The 26532-nt window shown below is 38.0% G+C and overlaps 2 protein-coding genes across 2 annotated transcripts; one reads left to right on the forward strand and one right to left on the reverse strand.

The window, feature by feature from the left end:
* Positions 1-7917: 7917 nt before the first annotated feature.
* On the reverse strand, positions 7918-9318 carry LOC132136684 (uncharacterized). Its single transcript, XM_059547263.1, has 3 exons — positions 9228-9318; positions 8775-8849; positions 7918-8425 (listed from the first exon to the last, which is right to left on the reverse strand). Exons 1-3 carry the CDS (start codon positions 9275-9277, stop codon positions 7918-7920), a joined length of 633 nt encoding a protein of 210 aa, XP_059403246.1. The 5' UTR covers positions 9278-9318.
* A 2214-nt stretch (positions 9319-11532) lies between these two features.
* On the forward strand, positions 11533-24905 carry riox2 (ribosomal oxygenase 2). The gene is made up of 10 exons (XM_059547264.1): positions 11533-11681; positions 13855-14300; positions 14374-14493; positions 18962-19090; positions 19168-19271; positions 22686-22788; positions 22874-23042; positions 23118-23206; positions 23701-23805; positions 24646-24905. Exons 2-10 carry the CDS (start codon positions 13857-13859, stop codon positions 24811-24813), a joined length of 1431 nt encoding a protein of 476 aa, XP_059403247.1. The 5' UTR covers positions 11533-11681; positions 13855-13856; the 3' UTR covers positions 24814-24905.
* Positions 24906-26532: the final 1627 nt, after the last annotated feature.

Here is a 26532-nt window from a genome sequence, read left to right on the forward strand (position 1 = left end):
GTTTAGCCCATTTGTTAAAAAATGTGAATTCTTTGGGATACCAAAGTATAAACAAGAAAATTTTAAAGGTGCTATTCAGCAGATAGAATGGGGTAATCTATTATTGGGTATTGATTGTGAGGAAGATAGTGAGATTTTTACAAAAAGATTAGGAAATATTATTACTGATTATACCTGTAAATTTAATCATAGAAAGAAAAAGAATATGGTCCCGTGGATAAATGTAGATATTCTGAATGTGATGAAAGACAGGGATCATGCTTTGAAAACCTCACTTAAAACTAAATTGAGTAGTGATAGATATCGATTTACTATGTTGAGGAACTCTGTGGTAAAGAAATTTAAAAAAGCTAAAGCCGATTTCTTTCTCACTATGATAGAAAAAGCAAGAGGCAATCCTAGAATTATTTGGAATCAGTTAAAAAAAATAACAGGCCAACAAAATAAAGATAAGAAAATTTTAGAACTTAAAGTACAAGGAAAATTAGTAAATAATACAGCTGAAATGGTAGAGATTTTTAATTATCATTTTGTTGATTCCGTGGAAACTATTACTCGTTGTTTTCCGCCTGCGTATACTAATGTCTGTCCAGTTACAACAGTGGAGCCTGTTTTTACAATAAGGTCTGTTAGTGACTCTGATGTTATGAGAACAATTAGATCTCTTAAGTCATCTAGAGCAAAAGATAAATATGGTATGGATGCTATTATGCTCAAAGAATCTAGTTGGACTCTAATTAAACCTATCAGTAAAGTTATTAATCTTTCAATTTCACAGGGAAAATTCCCAAGTGTTTGGAAGTCAGCAATTGTTGTTCCAATATTCAAAAGTGGAGACCCCCTTTCTATTGATAATTATAGGCCAATTAGTATATTACCCACCGTTTCTAAAATTATGGAGAAACTAGTTGCAGAACAGATTAGCAGTTATTTGAGTAGTAGTTCATTTTCAATGCATCCAATGCAGTTCGGTTTTAGAGCAAAATATTCCACGGAAACCGCAAATTGTTTTTTTATAGAAAATATTAAAACTCTATTAGACAAAGGTGGTGTAGTTGGAGCAGTGTTCCTTGATTTAAAGAAAGCCTTTGACACCGTTAATCATAGAATCCTTATGTCTAAGTTAGCTTGTTTTAATTTCTCATCACATACACTTAATTGGATAGAGTCATATCTATCAGATAGATCTCAATGTGTTAGACTACACAATCACCTATCTAATGATTTAGGTATATCAACTGGTGTTCCGCAAGGATCTATCTTGGGTCCAATGCTTTTTGCTATGTATATAAATGATTTTCATCTTTCATGTCCTGGCACTAATATACAAATGTATGCAGACGATACAGTGATTTATATACATGGTAATAGTCTGATACAAGTTGCAAATGAACTTACGCATTCTATGGTTAATGTGTCGGCATGGCTAAAAGAGAATTGCTTGCAACTAAATGTGTCCAAAACAGTGTGTATGTTTTTCTCTAAGTCTAACAGTATTATTAAAGAGCCGGATGTTTATGTGTCAGGGGTGAGGCTGCAGGTAGTGCCACAATATAAATATCTGGGAATACTGATTGATTCTAAACTTACATTTAAAGCTCACGTAAAAAAGGTTTGCAAGCAGGTTAAGTTTAATCTCTATAATTTTAAGATTACTAGAGATAACATGTCATTAGAAGCAGCTAAGATGTTTATGTACTCTATGGTTCTCTCTCACATGACTTTCTGTTTAACCACTTGGTCTCAGGCGAGTTCAGTGGCTTTAAAACCATTGGAGTCCTTATACAAACGTACACTCAAGGTCCTTGATAAGAAATCGGTATATTCTCATCATTGTCCAATACTGGAAAAATATAATTTATTGAGTTGGGAAAACACGATTAAGTATGCAAATGTATGCTTGATGTATAAAATTATTTATGGTTTATCTTCTCCCCCTCTTGGTCAGCTAGTTCGTATTAGAACAACTGATTATCGCTCTACAAGAGGTGCATTAAGACAAGACTGTATCATACCACTTAGACGAAGTAAATTTAGTCAATCTGCTTTTTCTGTTAAAGCTGCAAAAGAATGGAACACTATTCCAACAACTATAAGAGATCTAGACACTTATGCTTTATTTAGGGCTCAATTGAAGAATTGGTTAATCAGAACTCAGATCTGTCATCACTAGAATCTTATATCTGCGTATTAGATATAATATTGCTTAAAATATTATTACATCCTCTTATTGTTTGTATTTTGTTGCATTGTTTTTAATTGATCTTAAATTGTTTAAATAGATTTTTTTATTGTATTGTGTAATTATTAAAATTTCTATTATGTATTCTTAATCATATTTTGTTTAGGTTGACTTGTAACATCTTGTCCAGGGACTACGGATGAAAAATAGCCCTTGGCTAATTCTGGTACATTTACAGGAATGTTTTTATTAATGTACAATGTCCCTGTCAAACTAAATAAATAAATAAATAAATTTTGCTCAATGCGAAAAAAATGATACTCCTTACACGGTGCAGGTAACATGTACGAGTAGACAGTGAATTCAAGTTCAGACATTGAGGCGCTAGTTCAAGTGCCAAAGGTCTTTTTTCTTTTTACTAAATTCATCACTTTCTTTTCAATGACACTGGTTGTAGGAGAACCTGACAAATTGACATACCTTAATAATAGTTGCAATAATAATTTTATAAAATATTAAGAATTTGTGACATTTATAATGTTACAAAACATTTCAATTTTAAATAAATGCTGTCCATTGAACTTTGTTTATAAAAGACAGTATTTACATTTATTCATTTAGCTGACGCTTTTATCCAAAGCGACTTACAATTGCTATATATGTCAGAGGTCGCACACCTCTGGAGCAACTACACTGAAAACCCTAATAAGTTGACTGAACTAAATTGATTGAGTAAACTTGTTGCCTCAATTTAATTGAGTAATGGAGTCTCCCAAAACTTACATATTTAAGTTTATTTAACTTAACGGTTTTGTAGACTGTACCTAAATCACTCAGAGGTTTAAATGTTGATACTTGATTCATTTGAAGTCTACATTGTGGTGGAAAGTGTTTGGTTTAGTTTGGATCTTGGTCCAGTTACTTCTTGTGTAAGTTTGTCTCTTGCTGCTGTATTGGTGTATTAAACGCTGTTTTGTGGTGAAAAAAGACAAATTTAAATGAGCTCAGGTGTTATCAGATGTTTTTTGTTGATGAGAAAGTCATCACATAATACATATTTGAGATCATAAAATAAGTTTTGTTTGATATTTTTAACAGGCACCAAGAGCAAAATACTTATTTTGAAGATGGACAAAATGAATGTGTTTGAAATAATTTGAGTAAAAGGATCAAGTACTCACACACACAGACTTCTAGATTTAGCATATGCATCACAACAACGGTGACAAACAAAAGCGCTCCATAGCACAAACTCATCCTTATTTTACAGCCTTTTTTGTTCTGATTGTCACCATTGATGTGATGCATATCCAAAATCTTGATGTCTGTTTGTGACGATGTGATCTGTTTTCTAAAAGTAAGTACATTATTTTATCTACAAGGTTTCTATCCATAAAATTAAATCCACAGTTGCAGCAATACATTTTATTTTACTATACTTTGTCTCCATTACAAGCAAGATGTGTATGTTTGATATCAACTCTCGCTGCCACAATAAGAGTGTTTTATAACACACAAATTCAACAGCAAGAGACAAGCTAACACCAACAAAGAGCTGATAACAACTGAGCTCTTTTAAATTTTGTCTTTCTTTGCCACAAAAACAGCATTTTAAAATACAATGTTACAGCAGCAAAAGACAAGCTTACACAAGAAGTAACTGGACCAAGATCCCAACTAAACCAAACACTTTCCACCACAATGGTGATTTCAAATGAATTAAGTATCAACATTTAAACCTCTGTTAATTCTCAAGAAGAGCTTCTCTAGATGTCTGACAGAAATAAAGTCAGAGGACCTTGTAAGGAGGACCTAGAAACGTCTATATCGGATGTACAGAAGACATAAAAAGCATATAAAAAAGACGTCATAAAACATTCTGTCTCCTCAGTGGACATCTTTTCAACATCTGCAAAGACATAAAAAGATGTCCACTGGACGTAACTTTGCCCAATGGATTAGGTTGATGTTAAAATACGCAATGTAGTAATTTTTTGGTAAGTTTACTCAAAAAAGCACTTGCGATAAGTTGCCTTATTTTTTTAAGTTGACAACTTTTTTTTTTACAGTGCAGTATAGGGTTTACTGTATTTTCATAAATATTGTGACATTTTGTCAAAAGGTCAAAGATTAAATATGCTGTTATTTGTTTTATTTCAGTGTGCAAAAAGTGTGCGGTCAAAAATAAGAACATAATTTTCAGTTAAATTTACATGTTGAGTTAACTTAAATATATAAGTACACTTGAAATTAATACCAAGTTAAGTGAACATAATCGTTTAAGTACATTAAATAAGCACCAAGTTTGGTGAACTGAGTGATTTAAGTACAGTCTACAAAACCGTCAAGTTAAATAAACTTAAATATGTAAGTTTTGGGAAACTCCATTACTCAATTAAATTGAGGCAATGAGTTAACTCAATCAATTTAGTTCAGTCAACTTATTAGGGTTTTCAGTGATGGGTATAACGAGTTAAGCAGTAACTTCAGCTGCCATGTTCTTTCTCTCAAAGGAAAACGATTGGGCCATTTCATCAAATACTTAAGTTGTCGTTTCAATAATCATACCATATCAAAATCACGTACCACAAGGATTTAAATTAACATATTTCACAATTAATACACAATTTTACTCACCTAACATAATACACTAAAAAAAACTTCCTCTTGAAATGTTGTTCAGCAACCAAACAGACCAAAAGGACGAATTTTGTAATCCACCAATCAGTGCTTTTGTTCTCTTGTTGCTAGGTAGAATTCCTCCCATGGCCAATCACATTAAAGGAAGAACAGAGTGAGGTTGATTTTTTCCAAAGGATTACTCATGATTTTGAGCTCACAACACTTGAAATCTTAAATTTATGCATTTTGAAGGTAAATTAGTTAAGTTAACTCATATTTTTAAGTGACAGGGCCAAAATGCTAAATTTTAAGTAATGTTTAGTCAACATTACTTGATTTTTTAAGTCAAGACAATATTAGGGTTTACAGTGTAGGGGTTAAGTGTCTTGCTCAGGGACACATTGGTGTCTCACAGTGGATTTGAACTCGGGTCTCTCACACCAAAGGCATGTGTCTTATCCAATGCGCCAACACCACCCACCCAGTATCAAAGTTTCCACAAAAAAATATTAAGCTAAGAAGAAAACTGTTCTAGCAATTGACATTTAGAACAAGAATAAACCATTATTATTAATTAGGCACCATCAATAAATGATGATAAATTAACACCAAATCGTCACAGTGGGATGATTACTAAAGGATCATGTGACCACTGAAGACAGGAGTATTGATGCTGAAAATTCAACTTTGCATCACAGGAATAAATTATATTTTAGATGTATTTATATTGCATGTACATCCAACATTTAGCATCAACAGTTCAACACAAATGCAATCACTATACCAATGCCAACTTACTATGTTGTTTCCTACTACCAGCAGACCTCTCCACTTATGGGGGGAAATGTTCTTAGAATGTTCCTTGACTTCCCACAAGATGCTGGACTTTGATATTGTTATTATTTGAAATAAGTATTGACTTGCCTCTTTTGTTTCATTATTTCCAGGTGGAATTTCCATCTGAAGGGTCATTCATCGTTGGCCTGTCAAATTGTAACTGCAAAGCTGGCCTAGGTCACTGCAATCATCAGATTGGGTTACTGTATACCCTGGCACACTATATAAAACTTGCATACAAGTCTGTTCCACCTACTGTTAGTAAAACCTGCCTACCACAGACATGGCATGTTCCGTCACGTTCTATGGGTCTAGCCCCCAAACCTATTAATACAGTAAAAATATTTAATTTAAAGCCATCACAAACATCCTATAAAAGATCTTGTCATGGAATCATACCCAACATCTACGGTCCTATTCCAACCCCTTTACCAAGTGACCAGTTTGTGATAATCTTGCTAAAATTGAAAGCAATAGCCAAATGTACAAACTGCTGCTGGCATCAAGGAGATACCCAGTGGACCCAGTTGAATACAAATTTGGACTTCTGCCCCATCAGCGTTGGCGTACCAAACCATTGGCTTACCCACCACAACTACTGATCACTACCCCCCGTTTCCTCTGCCACAACAACCATGCACTTACTCAACAGTTCTCAATGAGAAGTCGAGTAGTGAAAGAAACCAGGGGACAAAGTGACAGTAAGATATGGCACCATGTTCGTTCCCAGCATCTGACTTCATCAAATTTTAAAAGAATAGTCTCATGAGTTGGAGACTTCAGCACACTTGCCACCAGTATGCAGAAGCAGAAAAGGTCAGTGCAGACACAAGCTATGAAGAGAGGCCTGGAACTGGAGCCAGATGCAGCTGCACAATATGAGCAGGAAACCGGCAATCGTGTTTTCCCTTGTGGCTTTGTCATAAAACCTCATGCCCCCCATTTAGGTGCATCTCCTGATCGAAAGATGGTTGACAGTACTGGTGTTCTGGGGTTGCTTGAAATCAAGTTCCCTGATGTAGACTAGACAGTGTGTTCGAGTGCAAATACCTTTCTGTAAAAGAAGATGGTGCGCTTGCTCTGAAAACTAGCCATGAATATAATTTTCTGATGATTGGAAAAATGGGAATCACAGGGATGACCTGGTGTGACTTTTTCGTAAAATCCAGAAATGACTTCCATCTAGAGCGCATTGACTTTGATAAAGAGAAGTGGGAGTTTGTAAAAATTAGACTTGTTTTTTTTCAACTACTGGCTGCCCAACCTGTGCTTATAAATTAACCTGTGTTTAGTGAGTAACACACACAGACAAACACACACTAACACACTTAACAGACAGTCAATGCACACATTAGATAATTAAAATAGTAAATTTATGTAATTTTAGGACAACTAATTTCTACATTAAAAACTAAAATTGTCATTGCTATTTATAAAATGTTTACACAAGTATGAAATAAATGTGTATAGTTGTAGAATTCATTTCTCGATTAAAACCGATGAAAGCTAATGGGTACAAAATATATATTTTTTTATTTCAGTAATTCAGTCCATTGTATTTGTCTTTCTACTGTACAAATTAAAACAGTAAACCAAAGTTGCAACATTTAAATTACAACTCATTTGTGTACATTTTGGGGTTTTTTTTAACTGTAAGCTAAAATGTAGGTTTCCAGAGTAAATTAATAGTGTACCAATAAAAATAAAAATAATAGTTGAAAATGCATGTACTCTCAGGCCACCCAAGACACTGAGCAAATGGTGTAATGCTAAATGAGTCTAAATCTGTTCTAATGAAGAAAAAACTCACTTACATCATGGATGGCCTGAGGGTGAGTTCTTTCTCAGCACATTTTAATTTTTGAGTGAAATATTTATTAAAAATAGAGGTCCTTGGAAATTTGTCAATAGAGCACAAACAGTCCACATCTGGTTGACTGAACCACAGAGTCAAGTCAAGTTAGGGTTAGGGTTAGGTATAAGGAAGCCCTTATCAGCCATTACTTCATCGCCTGGCTCAAGCAGTTTGAGTATGCCTGACTCTTTGGTGATTTCCTTGTCAAAGATGGAGCCTGTGTACAGGTTGCTTACAAAGCTAACTGTCCCAAACTGTGTGATGCCGATCAGGGATTTCAAAGTTGTGGTTCCCTTGTAATGAGAGTATGTCATGGTGTTCAGAACTTTTGAACTTGCTGTTTGAATATGGATCTCAGTACAATCTAGCACAACACATGTTTTTAGAAATGTCTTCTTGAAGCAGGGTGGCATTTGCTTATCTACAGCCTCTCTACTTGGCCATAATGGTAGTGTACCAAGATTGAATACAAGTAGTTAGCCCAAGTAATACATATCCTGCTGACTGTGGCCTTTGAGATATTAAACCTTACTGCTAAATCTGCAGAAAGAAGCCTTTGCCTCATACGGCAGAGAAACAAGAAAAACTGGTCAAAGAGACCCTTGTCTTGTGCCTGAAAGCCAGCAATTACACTCTGTTCTGTTTTAGTAAGTCTTTGCATTTGAGTCCATCTCACCAGAGACTGTGCTGTAGGTTGAAGAGACTGGTAGAGTGCTTTGAGGGTTTCATAATCTTTAAATCTCGTGTAAAACATTATCAGCTTGGGCTCACATTGGAATCTTTGTGGACAAAACTGCTGACTTCTCAAATTTTCATTTTCTTTTGTCAGGTGAGCAATCTCCTTCTGTGCTGCATTCAGCTGCTCTTCTGTGGAAGGAGATGTTTCCAGGTAATCATGGTCTCGCAGTGCCCCAAAACCACAGTTAGATCTGTTTTAGGATAGAAGAGACAAAGAAAAAAAAATTGAAACACAAAAATAAGTATCAAGGATGTCATTTTGTAGGTTTACAAAAATTTCCATCAATCTAAATAAATCCAATCCAATATCAGATTCTGTTTATATGAACCCTATATTTGGATCTTGTTCACAGAGATCTTATAAAAGAGCTCTAGAAAACATTCATCCCAGCACTGCAAGTGTGCAAGGTATTTGAGCTATCAATCCCATTACTAACATTATTTGGGTGCTTGTAAATGTAGCAACTGATTCATTATGCAGCAACTATCATGCCTATATATGACATATTTCACTCTGTTGGCATTAGATTGATAACTCACTGTTCTCCTGTGTTCTGATCAGAAAATGAATGGTTCTCCTCTTCATCCTCCTCAAATGTTTCAATATCATTAACACTGGCTAGGAAAATAACAATTAATAAAGTTGTCACAGACATACATTTTAAACATCAGGATTTCTGTAATATCTATAAAAATTTGCCGCCAATTGATCAAGATCTGACACTTTGAACAGTTTTATATGTCAAGTCTGAATAAACAGCATCTTGTCAATACTGTTAATTATATTATTAAAAATTGTGCAACCGGAGTTGACCGCAAACAAAATTAATTCATATCACTTTCGTTAGGTTTTGCAATATGACAAATTAAATCTGGTAATATGATCAAATATTACAGTACTATCATATATTTTTGTTTATTATTCAGCAAAGGTTGAATTAAACTTAAAAAGAGAATTCGAATATCATCAAAAAAAAAGTGTACGGCACACACCTCTGATGTCGTTCAAGTGTCCTCCTGGGCTTCAGCTCACAGCTCCACATAAACAAAGTTGGCACGCTTCCATGTTTCAGTCTATGTAAACCAGTGATAGTTGTTTTTATGCATTTAAATAATTAGACATGCTAAAACAGAATTAGGTAACAAAACGTATGGTGAAGAAAAAATAAAACAATCATAGGGCCCTAAACTTTTTTCTTTATTGTTGTTAAACTTACATTTATTTGAAAATGTATACATTTTATGATTTAAATTAATTAGACATGATTTTTGATTAATAAAACAAAAAGAAAATTAAAAAGGAGTTGAGAAAAAATAAAACGGGAAAAAAAGATTTCATAGAGTACTACTTATGTTCACCAAAGGTGTATTTATTTTATTGAAAATGCAGAGTAACTTAATATTATGAAGTTATTTATAGGAAAGGTGTTCTATTAATTTTTTTTTCTTTTGTAATATTGATTGATTGATTAAACTTTATTGTCCTCAAGGGCAATTATTTGTGTAGACAGCAGTATACACATACACATAACAACACAACACACAAATTACAATAACTCATTTAAAAACCTAATTGCAGCAGGTATAAATGAATTTCTATATCTATTTGATTTACACAAGGGGAGTTTAAATCTCCGTCCTGAAGGAAGTAATTGAAGATCAACACACAGTGGATGAGTGACATCGGAAAGGACTAACTGGCCCTTCCTAGTCGTCCTATGCTCATAAATTTGTGTGATAGTCCTTAATTCGATCCCCACTATCTTACTGCACATTATAACTATGCTTGACAACTTCCTCCTATTCTTAACATTAAGATTACCATACCAACAAACAATAGAAAAACTTATAACCGCTTCAATAAAACAAGTATAAAACATTTTCATGAAAGAAACATCCATGTTGAAGGATCGAAGTTTCCTTAGAAAATACATGCGCTGAAGAAAATACATACGCTTTTCCTCTAATAATATTAGTGTTTGCCTCAAATTGTAATTTATCATCAAGTACAGTCCCTAAATATTTGTACTGGGTAACCACTTCTACCTGATGTCCCTTTATGACAGAGGGCAACACAGGTACAGAGCTTTGTGACGCAAAGCTGAATTTTCAGCAGCATATGATTATTCAGAAATCCTTCTAATATTTCTAATTATGTGCTTAAATTAACATGAAGAAATCTAAAATGCTTATAGCATGAAAATCTTCCTGTGACGCATCACTTTGGTTCTGTAAATGTGTTCGATGTTGCCTGATAATCAAACAAAGTACAGTCTGATATACAGGTGCTTCTCAATAAATTAGAATGTCAAGGAAAAGTTCATTTATTTCAGCAATTCAACTCAAATTGTGAACTCATGAATTAAAAAAATTCAACTAAAATTGTGAACTCACGAATTCATGAATACACATGAACTTGAGTAGTTTAAGTCTCTGGTTCTTTTAATTGTGCTGATTTTTGGCTCGCATTTAACAAAAACCCATCTGTAGACTATTAAAATACTATCTCAACAAATTAAAATATGGTGACATGCCAATCAGCTAATCGAGCTAATCACTAACTCGAACCCAAAGCCTTCTACTGGAGTCTCAGGTCTCATCACAGACACTTCATTTGAAGAATGGTGTACATTTCTGAATGTGGTGCTTGTTTGTTCTGCATGTCACTGGTTAAGATTTCATTAAAATCTTAACATGATACTGCTGGATTCAGAAATATGTCTGCAGGTGATGAGTATGAACACAAGTAACACAGAACACAAGGAAATGGTATTCAAGGAAATGAGGAAGCAGACAAACTAGCAAAGAAGGCAGTAAAAAGGAAAATGTTGACATACATATCAAATTAGCCAAGTCATAGGGAAAGAGCATAGTTTGGAATGAAATTATGGATAAATGGCAACATCAGTGGAAAAATTAAACAAAAGTAAGACACTGTTACTCAGTACAAGTAGGTTAAGAATGGGACACAGTAACTTAAATACTATGTACCCTTCATACTATGGGAAAGCATCCAACAGGTTTGTGTAAATATTGTCAGGAAAAGGAGACAGTGAAATATATCCTCAAATCAAATAATTTTTTGACTATCTAAAACGGGTGGGGAACGTTGATCCTGGAGGGCCTGTGTCCCTCCAGAGTTTAGCTCTAAGCCTAGTCAAACACACCTGAACAAGCTAATCAAGGTCTTCAGTATACAGGTAGGTTTTTTTTCAGGGTTGGAGCTAAACTCAGCAGGGACACAGGCCCCTCCAGGATCAACGCCCCCTCCCCTGATATAAAAGAAACTGGACTGGATAGGAGAATAAAGCATGAGATAAATATGAACAGAAGATGGCAGTAAAGCAACAATCTGGATGCCAAGCTGCCGTGAAACACCAAAGAAGAAGAAGAAGAAGAAGAAGAAGAAGAAGAAGAAGCGCACGTGAGTTTGTGTCGCTCTCGTCAGTAAGTCACTGCATGTTTAGCAGAATCGCGATTGTTAAACGAGTCAGTTATTTGCTTGTATATCATTTATCATAAAGACCATGCCTGGAATATTTAGTTTTTTTTAATGTACCGGTATATATAAGATAACATTTTTTTTTTTTTTTTTTTTGCTTTTATTTGTTGAAAAATTCTCTCCAGCAGAGTGGGAATATTAAACACGTCTGTTACTAAGTCTGTTTTAAAAACAAAATAAAAGGAAAAACAATCTGAACGTAACTTTTTTTAATCGTTAAAGAAAAGCTTTATAAAACTGGAAATAATCTATAGACGGTTTCATCGGGCGCACGCGCCTGGACCTAAGGTAACTTCCGGTCTGTGTTGTGTATATCGGTCTGGCTGCGGTGCCTTCTACAAACGCAGTTAAAGTCAAGGTGATTAGTAGACTGATGGTTGTGCTGCGGGATGTGTTTCCCATACATTTATTTATTTTTGGAGACTCGCCACAATTTTAAAACTGATCGATTTTCAAAAAGGCTTTGTTGAATAAACATGAGTAACGTTACGTACTGCACGTATAATAATATTAATTCCTTACATTTATATGTTTAAATATCAAAACGAGCCACAGGTGTTTTTATATCGCTATATTTCTGAAAGAAGACTTGCGTGTTATATGCCTGATGAGCGTAGCGCTGCTTTGTTTACAGCTGTTACCGGGGAAACCTCTATTTCTCGCGCTTTATGTCTATGCTTTAAAACATCTCCTGCTGGCAAAGAATGAATTTGCATTTTCATTGAGTCCGCCTGATCCACGCGGCAAACATATTTTGTTTGTTATCAAAAAATATCTACTCTAGCCCTCATACCCTGTTCACATAATAGCCCTTAATTGTTTGTTCGTGGACAAATGTGGGCACAGAGGTCTCAGGTGTCATCCAATTTTTTATTTATTATAAATGTTATATCAATGTCTTCGATAAAATTTATTCTATCCATTTATGGTATTTTTTTTATTTTGGGGGTATTTTTGAATTTATTTACCTCTAAAAGTACCACAATTTCTATGTAAATAATGCTTATTTTATGTTATATTTATTATTTCTTTACCTACATTAAAAATATCATTCCACTAAGTTCTGAGAGTTAAATCCTAAAGATGAAGTGTTTTTGCTGGCATTAGTTCAGTATGTGTGACAGAGCCCAGCTCTGTCATAGGCTCATTGAATGCATTGTTTGTGTTTGTGTGTGTGTGTGTGTGTGTGTGTGTGAGTGAGTTTTTGCCATGTTCAGAATGTTGTACAGGATCAGCCCTTCATTTGTGTGTATGTTAGATATACATTGTATTGGATTTATTGATTTTATTTTACAAAAAAACAACAAGAATGCTCTGAATTACAGGTTTTCCCATTCATTCCTATGGGTGCCCATTTTTGTCCACGAACAAACAATTAAGGAGTTTTTTTTTTTCACCCACTTAACATTGTAGAATCTAGTCATTTTTGTGTGTGTGTGTTCAGGTGGTAAACTTAGGAAAAGTAGCCAAGTCTTGTACCGCTCAGATCAAGGGAAGTATTTTTTAAAAATAAATCAAAATTATTTTGCCCACATTTGTCCCCAACAGGGTTTTAGGGCTAGAGGGACTTGGCTGTTGTTATTGATATATTTGGAAGTCCATCGGAAGTTAGGTCCAAAAAAGCGCGAATGCGCAGTAACGTTTGTTTATGTTGTTGCCGTTGAAACCGTCTATAATGGAAATAATTCTTTACATTCAATTCCATTTTGAATTGCAAATGTGCCTCGATATTGAAGTGGTGATAAAATGTCAAATCATCAATTGCATTTTGTAATTTAGTTTGACAGTGACGATGAGTTTTAAAATTACTAATTTACTTTTAATGTTTGTATATAACTTTCACTTTTCTCCTCCTCTAACACTTCTTTCTCGTATTTGCGTGAAAATATTGTCCTTAATATATTCCTTCTACAAATTAAGGCCTTAAATTAAAAATAATGGTATTAAATGTTTCATGCAAGGCTAAATATCTTTCTCAGTGTTTTTGTTTTGTATATCAAGATAAAGATACTGCTTAAGCACAGCGTTTTTCCCAGTGTAATCAGGTTTAGGTTATTTTCATTTTCTAATGTTTGGGATCAAGAATAACTTGATATTTAGAGCATCTTTACTTCATAGAGATGCCAAATAAAGGCAGAAGAGTGAAGCGGCTTGATGAACAGCAGGAAGATGAGGAGGACGATGATGTGCCTGTCAAGCAGATGAAGTTAGTGAATGGCTCCACTCCGCTGTGCTTCGACTCGCCGCGTGATTTCTTCCAGAGTCTGATCAATCCGGTCAGGCTGGATGAGTTCTTCCTGCAGTACTGGGAGCAGAAGCCACTGGTCCTACACCGGTCCGATCCGGATCTGGCCTCTTACTACGGCTCTCTTTTCCAGCTGTCAGATGTGAAGCAGCTCTGCGCTCGCGGCCTGCGATATGCCACGGACCTCAACGTCTGCCGCTGTGTGAACGGCAAGAAGAAAGTGCTGAATAAAGCAGGGAAAGTTAAGTTCAGCCAGCTGAAGAAGGACTTGGAGGAGAGGAGAGCCACCATACAGCTGCACCAGCCGCAAAGGTTTAAGGTCAGACTGGCGGAGAGGAATTCTGGCCCACGCTGTTTGTGGGGAAGCTGACCTGTTCTTCATGTGTCTGCAGGATGAGCTGTGGTGCATTCAGGAGCAGCTGGAGAGTTTCTTCGGCTCACTGGTCGGATCCAACGTCTACATCACTCCTCAGGCCTCACAGGGCCTCCCACCACACTACGACGATGTGGAGGTCTGTGATCCATACGAACACTAGTTCACTAACACTAGTAGACTAACGCTAGTCCTGTCAGACAAACACTAGTTCACTAACGCTAGTCCTGTCAGACAAACACTAGTTCACTAACGCTAGTCCTGTCAGACAAACACTAGTTCACTAACGCTAGTACACTAACACTAGTCCTGTCAGACAAACACTAGTACACTAACGCTAGTCCTGTCAGACAAACACTAGTTCACTAACGCTAGTCCTGTCAGACAAACACTAGTTCACTAACGCTAGTCCTGTCAGACAAACACTAGTTCACTAACGCTAGTACACTAACGCTAGTCCTGTCAGACAAACACTAGTACACTAACACTAGTCCTGTCAGACAAACACTAGTACACTAACGCTAGTCCTGTCAGACAAACACTAGTTCACTAACGCTAGTCCTGTCAGACAAACACTAGTTCACTAACGCTAGTCCTGTCAGACAAACACTAGTTCACTAACGCTAGTCCTGTCAGACAAACACTAGTTCACTAACGCTAGTACACTAACGCTAGTCCTGTCAGACAAACACTAGTACATTAACGCTAGTCATGTCAGACAGACACTAGTACACTAACGCTAGTCATGTCAGACAGACACTAGTACACTAAAGCTAGTCCTGTCAGACAGACACTAGTACACTAAAGCTAGTCCTGTCAGACAAACACTAGTACACTAACGCTAGTCCTGTCAGACAAACACTAGTACACTAACGCTAGTCCTGTCAGACAAACACTAGTACACTAACGCTAGTCCTGTCAGACAAACACTAGTTCATTAACGCTAGTCCTGTCAGACAAACACTAGTTCACTAACGCTAGTCCTGTCAGACAAACACTAGTTCACTAACGCTAGTCCTGTCAGACAAACACTAGTTCACTAACGCTAGTACACTAACGCTAGTCCTGTCAGACAAACACTAGTACATTAACGCTAGTCATGTCAGACAGACACTAGTACACTAACGCTAGTTATGTCAGACAGACACTAGTACACTAAAGCTAGTCCTGTCAGACAAACACTAGTACACTAAAGCTAGTCCTGTCAGACAAACACTAGTACACTAACGCTAGTCCTGTCAGACAAACACTAGTACACTAACGCTAGTCCTGTCAGACAAACACTAGTACACTAACGCTAGTCATGTCAGACAAACACTAGTTCACTAACGCTAGTCCTGTCAGACAAACACTAGTACACTAACGCTAGTACAGTAACGCTAGTCCTGTCAGACAAACACTAGTACACTAACGCTAGTCCTGTCAGACAAACACTAGTACACTAACGCTAGTCATGTCAGACAAACACTAGTACACTAACGCTAGTCATGTCAGACAAACACTAGTTCACTAACGCTAGTCCTGTCAGACAAACACTAGTTCACTAACGCTAGTACACTAACGCTAGTCCTGTCAGACAAACACTAGTACACTAACGCTAGTCCTGTCAGACAAACACTAGTACACTAACGCTAGTCATGTCAGACAAACACTAGTACACTAACGCTAGTCATGTCAGACAAACACTAGTTCACTAACGCTAGTCCTGTCAGACAAACACTAGTACACTAATGCTAGTCCTGTCAGACAAACACTAGTACACTAACGCTAGTCCTGTCAGACAAACACTAGTACACTAACGCTAGTCATGTCAGACAAAAACTAGTACACTAACGCTAGTCATGTCAGACAAACACTAGTACACTAACGCTAGTCCTGTCAGACAAACACTAGTACACTAACGCTAGTCCTGTCAGACAAACACTAGTTCACTAACGCTAGTACACTAACACTAGTCCTGTCAGACAAAGACTAGTACACTAACGCTAGTCCTGTCAGACAAACACTAGTTCACTAACGCTAGTCCTGTCAGACAAACACTAGTTCACTAACGCTAGTACACTAACACTAGTCCTGTCAGACAAACACTAGTTCACTAACGCTAGTCCTGTCAGACAAACACTAGTTCTCTAACGCTAGTACACTAACACTAGTCCTGTCAGACAAACACTAGTTCACTAACGCTAGTACACTAACACTAGTCCTGTCAGACAAAGACTAGTACACTAACGCTAGTCCTGTCAGACAAACACTAGTTCACTAACGCTAGTCCTGTCAGACAAACACTAGTTCACTAACGCTAGTACACTAACACTAGTCCTGTCAGACAAACACCAGTTCACTAACACTAGTACACTAACGCTAGTCCTGTCAGACAAACACTAGTTCACTAACGCTAGTCCTGTCAGACAAACACTAGTTCACTAACGCTAGTCCTGTCAGACAAACACCAGTTTACTAACGCTAGTCCTGTCAGACAAACACTAGTTCACTAACACTAGTACACTACCGCTAGTCCTGTCAGACAAACACTAGTTCACTAACGCTAGTCCTGTCAGACAAACACCAGTTCACTAACGCTAGTCCTGTCAGACAAACACTAGTTCACTAACACTAGTACACTAATGCTAGTCCTGTCAGACAAACACTAGTTCACTAATGCTAGTCCTGTCAGACAAACACCAGTTCACGAATGCTAGTCCTGTCAGACAAACACTAGTTCACTAACACTAGTACACTAACGCTAGTCCTGTCAGACAAACACTAGTTCACTAATGCTAGTCCTGTCAGACAAACACCAGTTTACTAACGCTAGTCCTGTCAGACAAACACTAGTTCACTAACACTAGTACACTAACGCTAGTCCTGTCAGACAAACACTAGTTCACTAACGCTAGTCCTGTCAGACAAACACCAGTTCACTAACGCTAGTCCTGTCAGACAAACACCAGTTCACTAACGCTAGTCCTGTCAGACAAACACCAGTTCACTAATGCTAGTCCTGTCAGACAAACACTAGTTCACTAACACTAGTACACTAACGCTAGTCCTGTCAGACAAACACTAGTACACTAACGCTAGTCCTGTCAGACAAACACTAGTTCACTAATGCTAGTCCTGTCAGACAAACACCAGTTTACTAATGCTAGTCCTGTCAGACAAACACTAGTTCACTAACGCTAGTCCTGTCAGACAAACACTAGTTCACTAACACTAGTACACTAACGCTAGTCCTGTCAGACAAACACTAGTACACTAACGCTAGTCCTGTCAGACAAACACTAGTTCACTAATGCTAGTCCTGTCAGACAAACACCAGTTTACTAATGCTAGTCCTGTCAGACAAACACTAGTTCACTAACGCTAGTCCTGTCAGACAAACACTAGTTCACTAACACTAGTACACTAACGCTAGTCCTGTCAGACAAACACTAGTACACTAACGCTAGTCCTGTCAGACAAACACTAGTTCACTAATGCTAGTCCTGTCAGACAAACACCAGTTCACTAACACTAGTACACTAACGCTAGTCCTGTCAGACAAACACTAGTTCACTAACGCTAGTCCTGTCAGACAAACACTAGTACACTAACGCTAGTCCTGTCAGACAAACACTAGTTCACTAACGCTAGTCCTGTCAGACAAACACTAGTTCACTAACACTAGTACACTAACGCTAGTCCTGTCAGACAAACACTAGTACACTAACGCTAGTCCTGTCAGACAAACACTAGTACACTAACGCTAGTCCTGTCAGACAAACACTAGTACACTAACGCTAGTCCTGTCAGACAAACACTAGTACACTAACGCTAGTCCTGTCAGACAAACACTAGTTCACTAACGCTAGTCCTGTCAGACAAACACTAGTTCAATAACACTAGTACACTAACGCTAGTCCTGTCAGACAAACACTAGTTCACTAATGCTAGTCCTGTCAGACAAACACCAGTTCACTAATGCTAGTCCTGTCAGACAAACACTAGTTCACTAACACTAGTACACTAACGCTAGTCCTGTCAGACAAACACTAGTACACTAACGCTAGTCCTGTCAGACAAACACTAGTTCACTAATGCTAGTCCTGTCAGACAAACACCAGTTTACTAATGCTAGTCCTGTCAGACAAACACTAGTTCACTAACGCTAGTACACTAACGCTAGTCCTGTCAGACAAACACTAGTTCACTAACGCTAGTCCTGTCAGACAAACACCAGTTCACTAACGCTAGTCCTGTCAGACAAACACTAGTCCTGTCAGATGAACTAGTTTACAAACATTAGCTCATGAAAATATTATATAACCCCATTAATTACAATCAGTATTAAATTCAAAAATGATAACACTTGTTACATTATGCCAATTCTGGTGGCCCATCTGACCCCAAGGGTATAATCTTTTTACTTCAATAGAAAAACTATCATTTTTACTCCACAAATTGTGTCCCCGGACCCTTTATTCATACAGACAGACAAAAAAACGATATTCAGCATTATAGTGTCACAGATCACTATTTTGTTTTGTTTTGAGTGTTATTATGTATTTTTTTTAATACCCTCCAGTGTCCTCACGACTGACCTTCATGTTTTGCTGGTGTCTGTTTAGGTGCTGATCCTTCAGCTGGAGGGACAGAAACACTGGAGGCTTTACCAGCCCACTGTCCCTCTGGCTCGCGAGTACAGCCTGGAGCCAGAGGACCGCATCGGGCCCCCGACACACGACTTCATCCTGCAGGTTTGAGACTGAAGAGAGACCAGATGTTGAGGCAGATGCATGTACTCTTGTGCTTGAACCTGCTGTTGTTCCTCTAGCCTGGAGACCTGCTGTATTTCCCCAGAGGAACCATCCATCAGGCGGACACACCGACCGGCGTGGAGCGGTCCACTCACCTCACACTCAGCACCTACCAGAACATGTACGTCTGCGCTCCATCACACGTTTCACAGACTCTAGACAGCTGTGAGAGCGCCCCATTAGTTTCAGTATAATTCAGCACTAGTCACATTCTGAGAAACAGGGTTTCTGTGGGTTTTAAAAGACTAAATTTACCCTTCCACAAATAAAAGCCTTAAAAAGGTCTTAAATCAGAACAGAAACTCAAACTCATACATTTGTGGCATTTAATGTTGCTTCAGTATTTCTGTGTTGTTTTCCAGTACAAATATCTAAACATCCTTAAATCAAGACACATTTACTGGAGATGCAAACTGAAGATATGAAGTCTTGTTCTCTGAAAAAACTAAACCGTAGTTGTTTTAATCTATCGCCCACCTAAGGCTGATGCGAGGTTCTTTTCTGAACTTGCAGAATTATTGAATCTGCTAAGTCCTATTTGTCCAGACATGCTGCTAATAGGGGACATGAATATTCATGTTGACAATCCAAACTGTTCCTCTGCAGCGGCCTTCCTGCATGTGTTAGAGTGTTTTAACTTCATTCAACATGTTGACTTTTCAACTCATAAATCGGGACATACTTCATCTACAGCGATATCGTTGACTTGATTGCAAATAAATGCACAGACACTATTTAACTGAACAGAGATGACATAACTGAATTCAATGATGAACTGCCTTTAACTATCATTTTTGCATTATTGACACTGTTTTCCTAATGAATGTTGTTCAGTTGCTTTGACGCAATGTATTTTGTTTAAAGCGCTATATAAATAAAGGTGAAAGGTGACATACATTGGACCTATTATGTTCTGTGGGTGTTGGTATAGATCAGCTTTCAAAGGATGAAGTTAACTTTAGTGATCATAAATTACTGACAAGTGAATTTACCATCTCTGCCTCCCTGCAGTCTTCTAAACAGCGTGTCATATCCTTTAGAAATATTAAGAATATTGACCCTGAAAGGATTTCCAACCTTGTTGCGGAGCTTCCTGTGATTGGCTCTATTGACTGTTACAACTCTGCACTTTCCTCAATTCTTAATGTTGTTGCACCAGTGAAAGAACGAGTTGTATCTTTTTCCAAGTCGTCTCCCTGGTACACAAATGATCTGCGTGCACTTAAAGCTGAAGGAAGGAAGATTGAGCGGTTGTATAAAAAATCAGGCCTCACCGTTCACAAATTAATGTTTGAACAACACCAGCTGCAGTATCATCTTGCTTTGAAGACTAGCAGAGAGGCATATTACTCTCATGTTATCAATAAAGGTGCTGCTAATCCTAGGACGTTATTTAAGACAATTGATAGCCTTCTCAAATCTCAAAAGAAAAGTGTCTGCCCTTCTGATGAGATGTGTAATAATTTTAACAAATATTTTACAGAGAAAGTTCAGAGTATTTATAGCTCCATCTCTTTTGACTCTCCTTTGCTGACTAGTGAGTCTTACTCAAAAAAACTACCTTCTACTGCCCTTTCGAACTTTATTACTGTCAATATAGACAATGTTTTTAAATTGATCATGATTATGAGTTCAACCACGTGCTTTCTTGACCCCTTGCCTACTGAGGTTCTAAAAAAGTGTTTATCACATGTCTGCCCTTCTATCACTGTAATTATTAACAACTCCTTAGCCACTGCCCAGGTTCCTCCGGCCCTTAAGGTGGCCGCTATCACACCTGTTCTAAAAAAAACGGGCTGTGATGTTCAAAATTTAGCTAACTACAGGCCTATTGCGAACCTGCCCTTTGTGGCAAAGGTTCTTGAACGAGTTGTTGTTGGTCAGTTACGGCAATATCTGTCCAATAACAACTTATTGGAACCATTTCAGTCTGGTTTCAGATCTGGACACAGCACTGAGACTGCACTTGTAAGGGTCACCAACGACCTACTTGTTTCTGCTGACACTGGTACTTGCAGCATTCTAGTCCTGCTAGACATTAGTGCAGCTTTTGACACTATATGTCATATTATCCTTCTTAACAGGTTGCGTGTGTTGTTAGGCATCTCTGGTGTTGTGTTCAAATGGTTTGAGTCCTATTTAGCAGACCGTTTTCAGTATGTTTGCATGGGGAAACATAAATCTGAGGCCACATTAGTTCAGCAGGGTGTCCCGCAGGGGTCAGTGCTTGGGCCGACTTTGTTCAGCATTTATATGCTCCCACTTGGTGACATTATCAGAAAATACGGTCTGAGGTTTCATTGTTATGCTGATGACACGCAGATCTATGTTAACACTCTCCCTGATCCTAATCTTGCAATCACAGCTCTGAGCTCATGTATGGAAGAAATTAAGTTATGGATGCATGCCAATTATCTTAAACTTAATGAATCAAAAACAGAATTTCTACTTGTTGGTATGCCGGCAGCCTTGCACAAGTTTAACTGTGAAAATCTGATCACTGATTCTGATTTACTGGCCCCAGCATCACAGGTGCGAAATTTAGGTGTTATTTTTGATTCACATTTGTCTTTTGATGCCCATATCAAATTGGTTTCAAAATCAGCTTTTTTTTCATCTAAAAAATATTGCAAGAATTTGACCTTTTATATCCCTGCCAGATGCAGAAAAGCTCATCCATGCATTTATCACGTCGAGAGTAGATTACTGCAATGCACTATACTCTGGTCTCCCTGATAAACATATTAAGAAATTACAGTATATCCAAAACTCGGCCGCACGTGTACTAACACACACAACTGTTCAGCAGCATATTTCCCCTGTTCTTTATGAACTCCATTGGCTTCCAGTAACGGCACGTATCGATTTTAAAATCTTGATTTTAACGTATAAAGCCATTCATGGGATAGCACCGGAATACCTTTGTGATCTAGTTGTTCCTTACATTCCAAATCGTTCTCTCCGCTCATCTGACTCTTATGCTCTACAGCAGCCCACATTCAAATTAAAGTCGATGGGTGGTCGCTCCTTTACGGTTACCGCTCCGCGGTTGTGGAATAAACTTCCATTTGCGATAAAAAATTCTACAACTCTGGACTGCTTTAAGAGGTCTCTAAAGACCCATCTTTTTAAAAATGCTTATTGTCTTTGAAGTGTATCTTATTTAGATTTTTTTTTGTCTGATTTTCCTGTTTTTAATGTATTGTTTAATTATCTTATATTATGTTTACTATACTGTGTAGCGCTTTGGGTTGGAGAAAAGCGCATTATAAATAAAATGCATCATCATCATCATCAGGTAAAAAGAGTAAACCCCCAACATGAATAGTTCTCATGTGTTACAAAATAAATAAACATAAGAGCATTTTTTTTTTTTTAAGATTTGAACGTTTAACTGTGGTAGTGTGGGAAAGCACTGGATTCCCAGCCAAACTACACTCTAACATGTAAACTCTGTACATATTGTACATTTCTTGACTAGTATTTCTGACAGCTCAAAACTACATGTGGGTTCAGATGTGAGTTCTTGCTTCAGGTCGTGGGGTGACTTAATGTTGGACGTTATTCCCGGCTGCGTGTTTGACTGCATGAAGCGAGACGGTGAGATGCGATCCGGTCTGCCTCGTAACCTCCTGACGGTGAGCACAGCTTCCCCATCAGCTCTCTAATCTCTAATCTCTGACTCTAACACTGTGTGTGTGTTTCCTCGTCCTGATGCCTCAGGCTCCAAGCTTCAGTTCTGACGTTAATAAGCAGATGAGTGTGTTTCTGCGGCGTCTGGCTGACGCTCTCGAGCGCAGTGATCATGAGTTGCGGTCCACTGCTATGAAACGAGACTTCATCTCCCACAGACTGCCACCGTACCTGTTGGAGCAGGCCGAACTTGAACCCGGTGAGTCTCTCAGGCCTGCTGTTTGACGCAACACTGACGTCTGTGACGATGATCGCATTCTCTCTTCTCTTTCAGCTGGGAAACCGCCGTCTCTAGAGGACACAGTGTCTCTCCGGTTCAAAGAGCATCTTCTTCTAACGGTGGAGCCCAGTCAAGAAAACACCGTAAGAGTCTCACACACCTTTATATAAAATATGTACACACTACCAGTCAAAAGTTTGTAATAATCAGCATATTAATGTTTCTGAAAGGAAGTCCCTTCTGCTCACCGAGGCTGCACTTATTTGATCAAAAACACTGTAAAAATAATGAAATAATATTAGAATGTAAAATAACTTTTCTATGTGAATCTGTTAAAGTGTAATGTATTTCTGTGATGCTCCGCTGTATTTTCAGCATCATTCCTCCAGTCTTCAGTGTCACATGATCTTCAGAAATCAGAATAATATGATGATTTACTGCTCAAGAAACATTTCTGATTATTATCAATGTTGAAAACGGTTGTGCTGCTGAATATTGTTTTGTAATCTTTTGACCAGTAGTCTCACACACACACACACACACACACACACACACACACACACACACACACACACACACACACACACACTCTCTCAAACAAAGGAAGTTCTCACTGCATCTGTCTCTCTCTGATCAGGACGAGGCCACAGAGCTGGTGGTGTTTGTGTTGCATTCTTTAAAGAACAACAGAGAAATGCATATGATGGGAACATCTGATGAAGATGAAGATGATGAGGAGGAGGTGGTCTCACAGGTGCGTCCGCTCTCAGACCAGGGGCAGGCAAGTTCGGTCCTAGAGAGTCGCAGTCCTGCACAGTTCAGCTCCAACCCTGAAAAAAAAACCTCATCTGCCTGTACCTTAGTAATCCTGAGTGGATTGATGAGCTTGTTCAGGTGTGTTTGATTAAGGTTGAAACTGAACTCTGCAGGTCTGCGGCTCTCTGGGACCAAACTTGCCTACCCCTGTCTCAGACTAACCCCTGTTTCACACCGCAAGCATGAGCGGCGCGCGAGCAGCTACACCGTCACTGCAGCAGCAGACTCTCTCGAGTATTCACACTGGAAGCGTATAAGTACAGCATCACAGCAGCGGCTGCAAAGCGTGTTCGGCAGACCGTATAACCATTTCAAACAATGGGTATAATTCTTTCAACATTTGTTTTTATAACAATACACCATACTTTCACCCAAAACGATTAATTAAAAAGTTTATATGGGTAAATGCATATTTGTTATACTTAATTTTCTTTTCTGGCATAATTGTTAAAACACTAGACATGCTTATTCTGTGCATTTTGAGCACGTTTTGTGTAAAATCACATTTATTTTGTCCATCCAAAGTGTGCTTTCACTTTAATTGAGCGTGAGCAGCACAGCAAAAATAGACCGGACGCCGAACCCCCCCCGCTGCTCCTGCTTGACGCTCACGCGCTGCTCCTGGTCCCAGTGTGAATGCACTCATTGATTAACATGGACGCCGAAAAAAATAGGCGCGCCGCTCACGCTTGCAGTGTGAAACGGGTAACAGCACCCACTTGTCTTGATTGTCCAGTGATGTGGTTCTTACGCTGAGCGTCTTCAGTTTCAGGGTCTGCGCTTCCCCTCGTCTCATCTGGCGGCTCTGGAGCAGCTGCTGCGAGTCGATCGTGTCCCGGCTGCACAGCTGCAGCTCTTGCAGGATGAAGATAAAGCAGGCCTGCTGCTGGGGCTGTGGAGCGAAGGACTGCTGCAGGTCTGCCACACACCATAAAGACCAGCTCATCTTCATCAGGAACAGTTACCAACTGTCTGGAATTCTGCATGATTTTAGCTAAATGCTAAATAAAACAAGTCATTATCCAAGCCTTGAGTGAAATATTGTGTAACAGATTCAAACAAATACACGCAATGCATTACACAATGTCCATTATTGTTGCGGTTCTTTTAGAAGTGCTGCTTGTGAGCTTTGCTGGACACATTACATGTTGTGGTTGATTTACCTTAGTGTCGCAGACCATCTGAACGCTTGAGCCAACAGAATCAGTATCTGACTTTTCCCCGGTGGGTTAAAGGGTGGATCCAGCATGACTTCACCTGAAACACCTGCAGAACGCTCATGAGATTTCTGATGGCGCAAATCTGCTTCTGGAGATAAAAACATATGCAGACCTCATTTCTCTGGGTCCTCCACTTCCACAGTGCAGTTTTAAACAGGACATCGGCCCAGAATTAGCTATTGGCTTGGAAACAAGTAGCTAAAATCTGAATGATTATCTGATCTTCAGTCCCTGGTGTGTGTGTGATCACAGCACATCGATGTCCCAGATCTGAGTGAATCCACCTGAGAGACACGAGACACTCCGTTATAAACACACACACTTAAAACACACTTTATATTCAGTCTAGGGGTGTGCGATTTAACTAACGTAAGTGTTTTTTTAATCATATGCTAACATTATAGAGTGAGTATACACAAAGAGTGAGTATGTGAGTAAACACAAAGATCTAACAAATAGAGTCCAAAAGCATTCACTGTGATGAAGCCCATTAGGCTGAAGTTTCAATGCCCCAATAGTATAAAGTTAGGAAGGCAAAAGATATCCCTGTGCAGGTTTTTGTTTTTTTATGTTCATCAAATATGTGACCCTGGTCAGATTTTTTAATCAGATTTAAACGCCTTTTTAGATTTATATACAAAAGCTGAATAAATAAGCTTTCTATTCCTGGAATACAAGATTATGAGATTTGTTATGTGAATGTTAGGATAAAAACACACACACACACACACAAAGCTGTCTGCTCAAATTACACACACTCCGAACAAGAAGCGTGCATCACTCCTTAAACATTCAAAACACATTGTTTTCTGAGTATTCCCACACCTGACTCAATCCTGCTGCACCACACAGTTCTCATTATATTATATTACATGAATTAAATGCACAATATGGCTGGAAGATTGTGCATTTTTCAGCAAGAGCTTTGACCTTATATGGCTTGAATATAGTCTTGTTTAAGAGGTGCCTAAACCAGAACCCTGAGCTTTGTTTTGGACTGCCATTCCATATGTAATAAAAACAGGAAAAATTCACCATTTACCTCATTTGCATTGAAATTTTGCTAATATAGTGGAAGTTTTTTTGGAAAGTTACATTTTATTATATTTACATATATATATATTTATATATATATCCTTTTTTTATATGTATTATCAGGTTTGATTTTTGGCCCTTCATAGTGTACTGTTTGGGCACCTCTGGTGTATGTGCATAATATAGAGATATATAATAATACAGTCCTTCTGCTTGCTCTGTTTTTTCAAACACCTAAATTCTAGGGATGGGCGTTTTCCGCAAATATCACATTCGAATATTTGAGCTCACAAAAAACGGATATTCGAATATTCGTTTATTTAAATTAAGTTTAATGAGACAGACGTTATTTTTCAGCAACATTTGTTGTTTCCGTCATTTTGAACAAGCATACACAC

The sequence above is a fragment of the Carassius carassius genome, unplaced genomic scaffold, assembly GCF_963082965.1.
Source record: "Carassius carassius unplaced genomic scaffold, fCarCar2.1 SCAFFOLD_100, whole genome shotgun sequence".
Classification (NCBI taxonomy): Eukaryota; Metazoa; Chordata; class Actinopteri; order Cypriniformes; family Cyprinidae; genus Carassius; species Carassius carassius.

Excerpts from the sequence above, each read along its gene's own strand:
- LOC132136684 (XM_059547263.1), bottom strand. The coding sequence starts at position 9,277 with ATGTGGAGCTGTGAGCTGAAGCCCAGGAGGACACTTGAACGACATCAG. Across the intron at positions 8,850-9,227 it reads ACACTTGAACGACATCAGAG|TGTTAATGATATTGAAACAT; the intron begins GTGTGTGCCGTA and ends TTTCCTAGCCAG. Across the intron at positions 8,426-8,774 it reads GATCAGAACACAGGAGAACA|ATCTAACTGTGGTTTTGGGG; the intron begins GTGAGTTATCAA and ends ATCCTAAAACAG.
- riox2 (XM_059547264.1), top strand. The coding sequence starts at position 13,857 with ATGCCAAATAAAGGCAGAAGAGTGAAGCGGCTTGATGAACAGCAGGAA. Across the intron at positions 14,301-14,373 it reads ACCAGCCGCAAAGGTTTAAG|GATGAGCTGTGGTGCATTCA; the intron begins GTCAGACTGGCG and ends ATGTGTCTGCAG. Across the intron at positions 19,272-22,685 it reads CTCAGCACCTACCAGAACAT|GTCGTGGGGTGACTTAATGT; the intron begins GTACGTCTGCGC and ends TTCTTGCTTCAG.